Source organism: Nansenia antarctica, assembly GCF_963989245.1.
Source record: "Nansenia antarctica genome assembly, chromosome: 4".
Classification (NCBI taxonomy): Eukaryota; Metazoa; Chordata; class Actinopteri; order Argentiniformes; family Microstomatidae; genus Nansenia; species Nansenia antarctica.
In genome coordinates, this window is record NC_137689.1 from 65,343,595 (window position 1) to 65,358,219 (window position 14,625).

The following is a 14,625-nucleotide window of genomic DNA, read 5'->3' on the forward strand; positions in this document are numbered from 1 at the left end:
AACAAAATGTGGGAAAAGTGAGAGGGTCTGAATACTTTCCGAAGGCACTGTATCTATATGTATTATCTCTATATATATATGTGTTTCTCCACAGTATGCATTTTTTCCCCAAATGAAAATGTATAATCCACGTTTTTTAACAATCAAGTTTTGTTTCAATATATAGTTTCTCCTATATGTATCCTCTAATGGTGCAGTATGTATCTTCTAATTCTCTAACGGTGTCTCTCCTTCCTGTGTCTCTAGATAGGAGAAAGAGGATGGCCCACAGCGAAGACGACCTGATCGGCATCCCCTTCCCCAACCACAGCAGCGACGTCCTGTGCAGCCTTAACGAGCAGCGTCGCGATGGCCTCCTGTGTGATGTCGTGCTCATCGTCCGTGACCAGGAGTATCGCACCCACCGTTCAGTCCTTGCCGCCTGCAGCCAGTACTTCAAGAAGCTCTTCACTGTTGCCTCCGACGGAGAACAGCAGCACGGCGTCTACCAGATCGACTTTGTCGCCCCTGAGTCTCTGACGGCCATCTTGGAGTTTGCCTACACCTCCACGCTCACCGTCACCGCCTCCAACGTGAAGGAGATCCTGACCGCCGCCCAGATGCTGGGGATCCCCTGCATCATCAACGTGTGCATGGAGATCATGGATACCGGGGGAGGAGAAGGAGTAGAAGGAGGAGGGGATGATGAAGAGGAGGACGAAGAAGAGGAGGAGGCAGAGGAAGAGGAGGATGAGGAAGAGGAGGAGGACATGGACGAGGAGGCGGCCTCGTCGAAGAGGGACGAGCAAGAGGACCAGGAGGACAACTCCAGCGATAGGTCGAGCCGCTCGCCAGAGAGCCAGGACCAGGCGGGGCCTGAGGCCAGTCCTCCCACTACCTCCCAGTACAACCGCCAGTATGACCTCCACAGAGAGAGGAAGTCTAGGAACACTGAGTCGGCGTCGTGTGAGAAACCTCGGGAGCATGAGAGCATGGAGAGTCGAGCCCTCAAGGACTTTTCCATTGAGTCTCTGCTGCAGGAAGGGCTGTACCCAAAGATGCCAGTCCTGGACAGGAGGTCCAGCTTCTCGCCCCATCTCCCCCCTGGCTTCTACCCTCCCCTCTGGGCCGCAGAGTTCCCAGGCTTCCCACAGCTCCTGGAGCACCACAGCCACGCCCATCACCACGGCCACGCCCCCCCACACTCCGCCTTCCCCGCCCAGCTGGAAAACAGACCCCTGGACCTGGCCGTCAAGAGGGAGGTCATCAAAGAGGAGCTCAAAGAAGAAGTCCCACCCAGCCTCCTCCACGGCGACTTCCTGAAGGACTTTGTGGCATCAGGCTTGGGCATGGTCGGGCCGGAGGGCCATCTAGGGCAGATTAAGGACGAGGCAGATTTCCGCTCATACCTGAGCTTCCTGAGCGCGTCGTCCCATCTGGGGTCCCTGTTCCCACCGTGGCAGCTGGAAGAGGAGAGGAAGATGAAGCCCAAGGCATCGCAGCAGTGTCCCATCTGCAACAAGGTGATCCAGGGAGCGGGGAAACTACCTCGGCACATGAGGACCCACACTGGGGAGAAGCCCTACATGTGCACCATCTGTGAAGTGCGCTTCACCCGGTAGGTCCAAGCTCACACCCTAGGTTTCCAAATCACATATAGACTGTCATTTTATAGTTGTATGTGTATATGGTACTAATTCATTATATAATTGAAGATATACGCAGGCCTATGTTTTCTACAACTTTCTTGTTACTTCACTTATTCAGCATTGTTCTTTATAAACATTGGGCTGAATAGAATACTATAATTGTAATTAAATAATGAGTTCTAATATACTGTATAATAAACGTATGGATATGTATTCATCATTTCATAATTCATATTGGGCTCGTTATAATGCATCAAAGGTAGTGGACATCTACAACCATTACTCAGTCATCTTTGATTGATTGAGTATCACGAGGCATGTAGATAATGATCGAGTTGACATGTGAGTTAAATGACATGTGAGTTACGGTATTTGACATCTTAAAAGAATAGTGCTTTCTTGTGTTTGTTTTATCCTCTCATCTGAATACCACACAAGACTTCTAAACTGGAAAGCCCCTAACCATGTTTCTTTGTATTAGCTACCTCAACTACATCCTGCCTCTACTCTGCCAGTCCTCTGGCACCCACAATGTTTTCTTATTACTGATCATCTTTATCTTTGTCTCTATAGGCAAGACAAACTGAAGATTCACATGCGCAAACACACAGGCGAGCGGCCCTACATCTGCCTCCACTGCAACTCCAAGTTTGTCCACAACTACGACCTGAAGAACCACCTGCGCATCCACACGGGGGTACGGCCCTACCAGTGTGAGCACTGCTACAAGAGCTTCACGCGCTCTGACCACCTGCACCGCCACATCAAGAGACAAAGCTGCCGCGTCTCGCGCCCTCGGCGGGGCCGCAAGCCTGCCACCTGGCGCTCGGCCAACTTCCTGTGTCCCCCGGCAAGCCACCAACACCCAGAGGACAAGGGTCTCACGGCGGGCTGCAGGCTCCTCCCCAACTCCCACGGGGTCGCAGGTCACGGCGGGGAAGGGAGGCGTACGCTGGGCGGCAGGGGCCTGGGATACAAGGACCTGGACAGTGATAGCAGGGGCAGCAGGGAGGCACGCAGGCCAGACAGGAAACGAGTGGAGGAGGTGGAAAGACAGAGGGGTGTGTTCACCTTCGCTCTGGCCGGGGAGGACGTGCTCGCCCACCCTCCGTTTTACACCCCGACCTCTGACCCCTGGACCATGAGACTGGAGCACGCCACACCTATCCCTGAGCCAGCCAAATGAACATCTCACACTATCCACAAACATTGTCTGCTCTACATATTTTCCACATGTTCTTTAAAGATAAATAAGGTAGAGGCAATGAGAGTTTGAGGAGGGTAGTAATCATATAGAACAGGTCTGTTTTAACATGGGTCATTTTAGGAGCACAGTTGGCATATTTTGGACATACACTATCTCATATTTTTGCGATATCTCAGAACATCTATTACCACAGGGATTTTGATAACATTTTCTGAAATGATATGAGATTAGTTTGGGATATTTTTCTAAATCTCTTGTATCAACAGAATAGAATGCTAATGCATTATCTCCCAAAAAAGTGAACCTTCATTAAGTTGCCCATCAAAAATGTGCCTCTCCTTGAGAGAAAACATTTAAGAAATTTGATGATGAAGATCAATTGCTCTCAGGACATGACATATCGTCATGGTTTATCTTTGATTATTGACTACAAATTATTGATGATTGTAAAAACAAAAAAAAACATTCCCGTCCTACAAATTAACTGATATTAGCCCCTCCAAAAATGTATATGATTTATAAAACAACAGAGCAGCTATCCAACTGATCCTAGGGTATGTGCATCCAAAGATGTGGCCCATCACAGTAACAGTGAAACACGTCCACTGTGCCTACAGTACAATGAACAGGGTAGGTAAACACAATCGTTACACAAAGAACATTATTGACTGCGAAAAAGAATCCATTCATGAAAAAAATAATCCATATGGCTTTTCAAAATCAGGACCTTGGGCTTTTTACTCTTGTATTGCCTTGTACTCAGCTTTTGTCTGCACTAGTGTAAATATTATATATAAAATGTTTCACAATTTTGATCATAGTGATTTTGATTACTGTTGTTTTGTTGACAAAAATGGTATTGACCTTTTATAATGGAGAGAACCCATCCAAAGATGTGGAGTTTGATATTTCACAAACTTGAATAAGCCTTGTTTTATGGTATGTGTTTCTTCAAAAGACCCAGATGTGGTTAGATTGGAGACTGATCAATTGCCGCTTTAGCTACAGTATGTTCTGCTGGTGATTGCTGCAGTTAAGAAATTAAGGGTTTGTGCCCTATTTTCATATATTGTTCTTTTCTGATCTGTGTATAAATATTGTTATTCAGAATTGTATGAATTGAAATGGGAAAATATTTTCTTGCTATTTATGCATATTTAAATGAGCCTTGGCTATATTTTGCAAATCTGTTTTATAAAGACACTAAATGTTGTACTCCTTTGGGTCTGGGAGTGTTATTACTGTACATTCTCAAATGTTTTGTGGTCTGTGTGTGTGTGTGTGTGTGTGTGTGTGTGTGTGTGTGTGTGTGTGTGTGTGTGTGTGTGTGTGTGTGTGTGTTGTGTGTGTGTGTGTGTGTGTGTGTGTGTGTGTGTGTGTGTGTGTGTGTGTGTGTGTGTGTGTGTGTGTTTGTGTGTGTGCGCGCGCATGACTTTGGTACGACTCCCTCATAACTGGAAACATAGTTTGCAAACAGAAGAGTCTAATGTCATTGAACCAATGGATATTTAAAACTAAACAATTACTATCTATTGAGTTATAACTTGCAAAGGCTAAAATCACATCTGAATCACATGTCTTGGAAAGCATGCACAACACCACAACTTGGCTGAAAAAATAAAATGTTTATTAACATAATTAAATCTCAAACTGATGTTATGAGTATCTCAATTAGTTTAACATGTGGCTAACACTTTGTCATGGCTTTTGTAATGGATTTTACACAGATGGTTAATTTTCTTCTTCTTATAACAATAAGATACGATTTTAAATTTGATGAAATATCAAAATGTAAATATGGAATGTTCTCTGATGGTTGGATAAAAATGTCCTTGCACTAATTGTTTATAATGCTGTTACAGTATATGCTTCGAAACAAATGGACTAAAGATGTTGAACATACGGTAGTTTATTGCACTTTAATGTTCCATACATGAGATCTTCATTTGAATTCAATGCTTTGTTCTTTATTTTATTTTGTGGGTTTATCCTTAATTGACGTGCCTGTGCTGCTATGTTATCTGAAGCAGTGACATTCATGAATAAAAAATAAAAAACACCAACTGATCAACACATTTACATTGAGGTGAGGATTAACAAAATAAAACAGCTTTTGGCAATCAGTAAAGTCCACCGTCTGTTTTTGTCTCCCTAAAAGCAAGTCATAAAGTTCATTCACAGGCTTGTGAAATGTATGTCGAGACGATCGTAATAATTTCTTCTGTCAATATTTAGCAACGCCATCGACACTTTAATTCCACGCCAGTCGCCATGTATCACAGGGCTCTGCCATTTGTGTCTCTCCACTGACCTCTGTTGGATAAAGGTCGACATTACAGCGCCACTACACAGTGGTTGACGTGGGATGGACATGGAGGCGTGGCAGACCATGCAGTATAGTATTGTACCGTATAGTTTAGGGGAGGGGTAGAAATTGAAGGACGGGATCATTGTAAGGCATGGAATGGAATTCCATCAATAAAAAATATAAACTTATATAGCTTCAAATCAGTTTTTGAAAAAAGTATCTAAGAATATAATTCCCTGAGCACAACATATACTTCTTAACATTTATGTTCCCTTCTGTTTACAATTTAATAGCGACCCTGCATCCAACAATCACTGATATGGGCTTTAATTCAATTTCAAATGTTTTCTCAGTCCTTCTCAATTGAACGTCCAATCACAAAATGGGGATGATCAAACTGTTTGTGCTACAGGTTTGGTCCTCATGAGGGCGCTATTGTATCATTACAGACTCCAGAGTACAAAAACGAGTGTGGTAGTTTATTTAGTTTTCATGTCATTTCATGTCAGACAAGAGGGACAACGTCAATGGTAGGCCTACTATCGTGGCAGAATTTACAATTTTTAACTTTTTCTTATAGTTAACCAATAGATAGGGTGTTTTCAGTCAGCTTATTTCAGTCTATTAAATAAGATGTGTGATTTAAAATGTGGGCTATTTATTTGTGTTGCTTGTTTCATTAATTTCTCCCTAATTAAGGGCTGATTAGACTAAAGTTGACAAAGCAATACAAATCAACCACAAATCAACCTAATCAAGTACATTTATAATGGACCACTTTTGAAGTGCCTTTTGAACCTACGGGTTCTGACCCAGAATAGGCCTATGTATACAACAGCACTGTAATTACAGTGTCACAGTGAAACACCATTAATACAAACATATGCCTTTTTTTTCTTTAGAAAATATGACAATCCCATCTTTAAAACATTTTATGAGCAACCACTGTTTCTCAAATGGGGAAACATAAAGACCATATAATTACATGTTTTCAGACGAGACCTTTGTGTTTTCCTATGAAACAAAACAGTTACCGACGCCAGTGCATCTGCATGGGAGGGTTTCTGACCCCAGCACACCACACCACAGCCTTTCATGTGTGAAAGCTCAAGTCGTTCTGGGCAGGGAGGCTCTGCTCTCCGGGCTGGCTCTGACACGCTCATTCATTTATTTATGTAATATCACAACTTTCAGATCGAGAGAATAGTTTAAGGACTAAACTACCATTTCCTTATTTGTTATCATGCAACAACATGTACTGGTACCATAATCTTGGCACGGGCAAAATCAAGTCCAGCCTTTCCCTCTAGAATGTGGAAAAGAACCACGCAACCAACCACGCAACTTGACTGAATTCCCCAAAGCTACCAACATGATGGACTAAGCCTCACATTCACAGCTAATCCATAACTCTATTGTGCAGGTTTAACAAAACCAGACAGCTTGCTTTAGACAAGTATGCCATTTATACACACTTCTCCTTTGATGGAATGATAACAACACCGTAGACTATCAAGAACGAAGAACCGCCGTCAGCCACACAGAAGATGTTTTCCTGGACTGCCTGTCCATTTTCTTTTTCAAACAATTGAAAAATGAAATGTTAGTTCACTTCTAACTTCCTTCTTCCTTGTCGTTAGTGCCTGCACTCTGACCTTTTAACCTCCTTGCCTTTGTCATCTCTGCTTTGCGTGTGCGTTCCTCTTCACGTTCATGCTGTGCCCCTCCTCGGTCTGTTAAAAGGTGAGACAATGCAGTCTGTCATCGTTCTGTGATGGTCTCCAAGCGATTGATTGAGACTGGTGGTACAGGGGGCAGGGGAGACCGGTGGAGGTAGAAATTGAAGGATGGGTTCATTGTAATGCATGGAATGGAATAAGGAAGGGTATCAAACACGTGTGTTTCCTCATTCCTCATTCCATTCCATGCATTACAATGAGCCCATCCTCTGATTTCTGCCACTACCAGCCTCCTCTGCGATGGGGGGATCACAGTCATTTGAAGGTTTGAGCAGCTTGCCCATGTCATTCATACAGAACATCCTCTGAGGAAACTGGATTACAATGTGGCCCTGACTAACAGCTGGAGACAAAGGCCATTTTTAGATGACAGAGTGTAGACGTTCACTTTGGGGGGTACGCTGAAATGCTAGAGAGGAAACACCTTTGACAATGGACCCTGTCTGTGGTCTCCAAAAAACAGTCTCTGTGACATTTATCATCTTATGAGAACGTCTCTAGGGCATAATAGGACAGACACATAAACATTATGCAACTTGACAGATGGATGATGACCTGTCATGGATTCATTGATGATTTTGTCATAGATCACAGGATCCAAATACTAGCTGTGCGAATGTTACAGTACAGTACAATATCATCAACTCTTCCATTAATTCAATGGCCAAACAATGATTAGGGATGAAGACATTGCTTAAATTACAACAATACATCATTGTGAAATGCTGATGGGAAGCAAAAGGAGAATGGGTGGCTCTCTAGGGATCTATTATGATGAAACTGGACCAATTGTTAGATTGTCTGTCTGCTGTTTCCTGTTCCAGCTTAGAATAAGTATTACTCAGCACTCTTATTGTTAAAGACAATAATGAAAATGAAAGAATGACAATAGATTGCATTTATACTTTCATTAGATGTCTTCTCACTGAATAGGAAGATGGAGCAAAATCTAAAATAAAATAAATAATCTCAACTGAATATGCCATGAGTATGTTATCCTGCTGTCCCTTAAAAAAATAAAAAAAAAACATCTCCATGAGACTAACCTGGATAAATAAAGGTTGAATAAATATCGCCATGATCCTCTATTTCTGACATAATTCATGAATCTGGTGTGACATAATGCACACCATTGTCATTCCACCGTCCTCTCTGTCCCGAGTCACTGCAAAGCTCTGGGATACATAGAACAGGGGAGGCTGGTGAAGGCAAAGATCGGAGGATGGGCTCATTGTAATGCATTCCCTATTCCATTCCATGCATTAAAATGACCCCATCCTGCAAATTCTACCTCCACCAGCCTTCCCTGATGCAGAACCTGTGTGACTGGTGCACTCTAGTATTAATGTGGTTACTATATGGTAGTCAGCCAAGTGGTTCACTGACTTCCTGACATTATGCTCCCCCACAGACACACGCTGACCCTGGCCAGTCTGTCTGGAAGACTGGGGGCTGGACCAGGAAGTTACCAGTCAGTCAAAAAAGGAACCCTTACAAATTATGTATGGAGGATGAAATGGACGACAACAACAACAACAACAACAACAACAACAACAACAACAACAAGATCAATGTTGTCTCCTTATTGGAAAAGTATTTTTACTGATGTTACTGCAACAATCATGAACGTCTTCATGATTATCTTAACACTCTGAAGAATGTCTCTTGACCAAAATGTGGCAATTGTTTCGTTTACTTCATGTAAGCAGTCTTCCATGGAGTATGTTTACACTAATGTCTTTTTATTAAACAGAACTCCATGTAAGATAGTAGTGTTTCACAATAGTTAGCAGGTGGGCATGAATTAGAATGATTACACTATATCACACCAAAATAACACATCCCACAGAATGTTAGTAAAGTTGTGAAATGTCGGTTCATGTAACTGTTAACTAAGAAGACTGAAGTAGTTATGGAATCATTTTTCTTATTTTATTTTTATTTGTGAAAAAAAGGTTGACAGGAAGGATGGGTGAGAGAGAGGAGGGATGACATGCAAGATATGTCGAGGGTCGGAATCGAACCAGGAACTATGCGGTTCCTCTCTCTCAGAGTAATAACTAACTATGCAGAACTAACTATGCAGAACAAGTAATAACTAACTATGCAGAACAAGTGCAAACTGAAAGTTTTGCTTATTTGCCATCTTGGCTATCCTGCACACAAGACACAGTCAGTCTGTTGAGTTGGCTTTTTTTGTTTTAACAGACCCCTTCCTTTTATGGCTATAAATCAGTGACGAAGGGGAGGAAAACATTCTTTTTGCTAGCTGCAATTGAGCAATCAACCCCCCCCCCCCCCAACACACACACACACACACCGCCGTACAGTCAGGGCTGGTTGAAGACATCTCCTCACGCAGGCAATAAAAGGTCAAGCGTAAGTGTTTATGCGCATGAGTGTTTGTTTAGATGTATCTCAACATGAGTCATGTAAACAAGCAGTGGGCGCCATAGAGGTTTTCAGTAACAGCCAGACATATATTACATAGATATTCTCATATGATTATATATATATATATATATATATATATATATATATATATTTACAGTTAGGTCCAAATATATTTGGACACAGACAGAATTTTTGTAATTTTAGCTGTTTACCAAAACATCTTCAAGTTACAGTTATATAATGAATATGGGCTTAAAGTGCAGACTCTCAGCTTTATGGTAAGGGTATTCACATCCAAATTGAAGGAAGGGTTTAGGAATTACAGCTCTTTCATATGGAGCTCCCTCTTTTTCAAGGAACCAAAAGTAATTGGACAATTGACTCAAAAGCTGTTTCATGGGCCAGTGTGGGCTATTCCTTCATTATTTCTGTATCAATTAAGCAGGTAAAAAGTCTGAGTTGATTCCAAGTGTGGCATTTGCATTTGGAAGATGTTGCTGTATACGCACAACATGCAGTCAACAGAGCTCTCAATGCAAGTGAAACAGGCCATCCTTAGGCTGCAAAAACAACCAAATCCATCAGAGAGATAGCGGGAAAATTAGGAGTGGCCAAATTAACTGTTTAGTATATTCTGAGAAAGAAAGAACGCACTGGTGAGCTCGGCACCGCAAAAAGGTCTGAACGTCCATGGAAGACAAGAGTGGTGGATGATCACAGGATCCTTTACATGGTAAAGAATAACCCCTTCACAACATCCAGCCAAGTGAAGAACAGTCTCCAGGAGGTAGGCATATCATTATCCATGTGTACCATAAAGGGAAGACTTCACATGAACAAATACAGAGGGTTCGCCACAAGGTGCAAGCCATTCATACTGTAAGCCTCAAGAATAGAAAGACCAGATTACACTTTGCCAAAAAACATCTAAAAAAGCCAGCCCTGTTCTGGAAGAGCATTCTTTGGACAGATGAAACTCAGATTAACCTGTACCAGAATGATGGGAAGAAAAAAGTATGGGTAAGGCTTGGAACAGCTCATGATCCGACGCTTACTACATCATCTGTAAAAAAACGGTGGAGGCAGTGTGATGACATGGGCATGCCTGGCTTCCCATGGCACTGGGTCACTAGTGTTTATTGATGATGTGACAGAAGACAGAAGCAGACAGATGAATTCTGAAGTGTTTAGGGATATTCTGTCTGCTCAGATTCAGACAAATTCAGCAAAGTTGATTGGATGGCGCTTCACAATATAGATGGACAATGACCCAAAACATACATAGTTTTTTAAGGCAAAGAAGTGGAATATTCTGCATTGGCCGAGTCAATCACCTGATCACCCGATCAAGCATGCATTTCACTTGCTGAAGACAAAAATAAAGGCAGAAAGACCCACAAACAAACAACAACTGACAAAGACAGCTGCAGTAAAGGCCTGGCAAAGCATCACAAAGGAGGAAACCCAGCATTTGGTGATGTCCATGGGTTCCAGACTTCAGGCAGTCATTGCCTGCAAAGGATTCTTGACAAAGTATTACAAATTGTAAAAAAATTATGATTATGTTAATTTGTCCAATTACTTTTGAGCTCCTGAAAATAGGGGACTGTGTATAAAAATGGTTGCAATTCCTAAACGTTTCATACAATATTTTTGTTCAACCCCTTGAATTAAAGCTGAAAGTCTGCACTTCAATTACATCTCGATTGTTTCATTTCAAATCCATTGTGGTGGCATACAGAGCCAAAATTATGGAAATTGTGTCACTGTCCAAATATTTACGGACCTAACTGTATATACACTATATTAAAATCAAAATGTTGATTACTGTTTATCTAATGAGTTTAATGACTGGATAGAGGACAGAAAATTACTTTATTGTTACTGAGTAACTAAAGGTAGAAAGGATAAGGAGGATGAGACGTATTTCACACCATGCAACACACTGGTTGTGGTGTGGCCCCAGAAGAGGTGACCTAATGCCTAATGCTGATACAACCTGCTAGTGGAACAAACAGACTTTTAGCCCAGTGGTTTTCCGCCCCTTTCATTCTGTAAATACACATCTTTGAGGTCTCTCAGCTTCTCAGGTTTCACATAGATTTTGTTTTACTGTAAATGAACTGTGTACCTGAAATCTGCCTGTTTATTTGAATTCATGCTGTCTTTAGGATTGACAACCAACTGTCTGGTTACAGTTTATAGAAGATAATATACACTCACTGAACATTTTATTAGGAACAACTGTACACCTTCTCATTCATGGAGGTCGTGTAATGGTATGGGGTTTTCTTGGCACACTTTGGGCCCGTTAACAGAATCAATCATCACTTGAATGTCACAGTCTATTTGAGTATTGTTGCTGACGATGTGCATCCCTTCATGGCCATAATGTTACATCAATCATAAATCACGAACATGACAATGAGTTCAGTGTCCTTCAGTGGCCTTCCCAGTCACTGGATCTGAATCCAATAGGAAACCTTTGGAATGTGTTAGAACGGGAGATTCACAGCTTGAAAGTGCACCTGAAAAATCTATTGTGCAATCATGTCATCATGGACCAGAATCTCAAAGGAATTTTTCCAACATCTTGTGGAATCAAGGCCACAAAGAATTGAGTCTATTACATGTGAACCCATATATATGTATGAGTGCATTCCCCATATGGATGAGTCCATTATAACTTGCACATACCCATTACCACGAAATGGAAGTACTACGATCTATGATCATTGATCCAACTAGACATTAAGGTAATCTCATTACAGGAAACATGCTCTCTTATCTGTCCATTTAAATATATGTACGTGTGTTGGCAAATGCCCTCTGAAGGAGGCTGCATTAACAACAGCATTCTAAAATAAATGTTCTAAAGCTACACTCCACAAAGTTTTAGCTATTAGCGAATATGCCTCAGGACAGCACCTTTAAGGTCAGGATATTATACAGTGTGAGAATATATGTATTGTGTGATACAGAGATAAAGTTGGGGTCAAATAATGTTACTCTTTAACACTTAGCTAATTTGCTAATGAGACGAATGTCATCACTGCAAGATCATCAACCAAACATCCTCAAAATGATCCTCAAAACAAGGATCAAAATTAAACCAAGAACTAGAAGCCAAGAGAGTTTTATTGGTTTTATTTACAAGATCATTATTCTTTACTCACACACAGACACTCCTACAGCACATTCTTCATCCTCTCAAGTCAAAAGTCTTTCATAGTGAGCAAGAGAGGGGAAAGAGAGAGTGAGGAAGGAATAGTATGTAAGCACACCACGGAGTTGGAGGAAGTGGGGGGGGGACACAGTGAGGTAGAGAGCTTGAGAGAGGAGGGAAGTTACTCGTCCTTCTCTTCTCCGTGAGTGATGACGTAGCAGATGTTCTTGTAGTCGACGTTGCCGGCCACATCGGGGGGGAAAGCAGCCCACAGGTTGGTCATCTCCTCGGGGGTGAACCTGTCGCACATGGTGGTCAGCAGCTCCTCCATGAACTCCTTCTTGATGAACCCGGTGGCCTCAGGGTCCAGGACCTTGAACGCACTCACGATAACATCCTCGGGGTCTGCGCCCTTCAGCTTCTCGCCGAACATGGTGAGGAAGACGGTGAAGTTGATGGGGCCGCTGGCCTCCTTGATCATGGCCTCCAGCTCGTCGTTCGACGTGTTCAGTTGACCCATGGTGGCCAGCACGTCTCTCAGATCATCCTTGGAGATGATGCCGTCCCTGTTCTGGTCGATGATGGTGAAAGCCTCCTTGTACTCCTGGATCTGGCTCTGCTCGAACATTGAGAAGACATTGGAGGATCCGCCCTCTCCCTGCTGCTGCCTCTTCTTGGCCTTCTTGGGTGACTGGTGACATTGAAGGCGCATGGTTAGCATGGTGGCATGGTTAGCATGGTCAGCATGGTCAACAACACTCAACACACACACAGCACAGCACTGTACAGTTACTGTAATATGGAAACATAATATTATCACTACACTGTCAGAACCAGGCTAGGCCAAACTGGGCTTTTACATCAACAACAACAACTCTACAGTACTGTATTATGACCCACCAATTAATTAGAAACAATGTTCCCAGCCACAACCCATTCTAACAGGTCTCTGACCTGACTATAGTACACCCAGTCTACAGGCTATGACTGGGGAGGCTGGTGGAGGTAGACATTTGAGGATGGGCTCATTGTAATGCATGGAATAGAATGAGAAATGAGGAATTCCTCATTCTGTTCCATACAGTACAATGAGCCTGTCCTCCAATGTCTAACGCCACCAGCTTCCCCTAAGCTATGACCAGACAACAGCTACAGCCGGGTCTCAGCCTACTATAGTGGTCCATATAGTTTCGTATTGAGGCCTTTTTCTGCCATAATCCAGGTTGCAGTTGCATCCTATCAATGAGGCTCTCAGTCTATGGTAGAAAGTCCTCTATCCTAGAGACAGCTCTCCAGCGAGCGGCGCACGGACACACTCACCATCTCTCAAGCGTTAGTGGGGGTTTGTAGGGTGAAGAAGAAAAGACTATGCCAAGCTGATGAGCGACACGTAGGAGGTGTCCCAATGGGCCCTTTATATACTAGCCCTGGGGACTAACTTTAGCCACATGCTTAGGTTTGGTTGGAAAAGAGAGAGAGCTGAGGAGAGGGACAAGGGGGAGGAGCAAGGAGCAGGCGCTTGGAGTATCGTGTTTCTAGTGTTCTAAAATAGGTGCCAGGAGTCTTGTTGGTGAATTCAATACCAACATAGAGGCATCACTTTGGTTTCACACATGAACAAATATGGGCAAACCTATACGGCAGGCTGTGCTACTATTGAGGCTCCCCTCGTGAACCTGTCAGACCCCCTTCCCCCTCCAATTCCTCCTTCCCGTTCCCTAACCCATTAACACTTCATTCATAACATGCATCACGATCTTTGTTGTGGCTATTTCTGTTCCACTGTTCTTTTACTTCATCCAATGCAAGACGGCCAACAACACATGTTCAACACTGTACAATGGGCTTCAGTGAGTGTTTTGTTTTTTTAACACTGCTACAATTATCTTTGGGCTACCTTTGAATCGCCATGCGGCTCCATGGAAGAACAGCTGAGCTGGTAAGGTCCCTAGAAGGACGCTTACCTTGCAGTTTGACCATTCACAGCCCTCACCCTGCCCATGGAGAGAAGGCGAGTGACCACTTTCTAAAAACAAAAAGCCAGTTCTTTGAGACAGAAACTTTGTTCTGTTTCTGTTGGATTTTCTCCAGAGTTTGTGCTGTATGGCCCTGTCCAGCAGTACCACATATATATCCCTGGGCCTACAGTACCTATCTGCTACACTGTAATCAGACCTGGCTTC

At 42.8% G+C, this 14,625-nt stretch overlaps 2 protein-coding genes across 2 annotated transcripts; one reads left to right on the plus strand and one right to left on the minus strand.

The window, feature by feature from the left end:
• Positions 1-260: 260 nt before the first annotated feature.
• Positions 261-2,814, plus strand: zbtb7c (zinc finger and BTB domain containing 7C; the record flags this gene model as incomplete). Its single annotated transcript, XM_080530145.1, has 2 exons — positions 261-1,597; positions 2,202-2,814. 2 exons carry the CDS (start codon positions 261-263, stop codon positions 2,812-2,814), a joined length of 1,950 nt encoding a protein of 649 aa, XP_080386271.1.
• A 9,809-nt stretch (positions 2,815-12,623) lies between these two features.
• LOC308155316 (myosin regulatory light chain 2, skeletal muscle-like) lies at positions 12,624-13,130 on the minus strand (the record flags this gene model as incomplete). The annotated part of the gene is made up of 1 exon (XM_080528617.1): positions 12,624-13,130. Exon 1 carries the CDS (start codon positions 13,068-13,070, stop codon positions 12,624-12,626), a length of 447 nt encoding a protein of 148 aa, XP_080384743.1. The 5' UTR covers positions 13,071-13,130.
• Between the last annotated feature and the right edge of the window lie 1,495 nt (positions 13,131-14,625).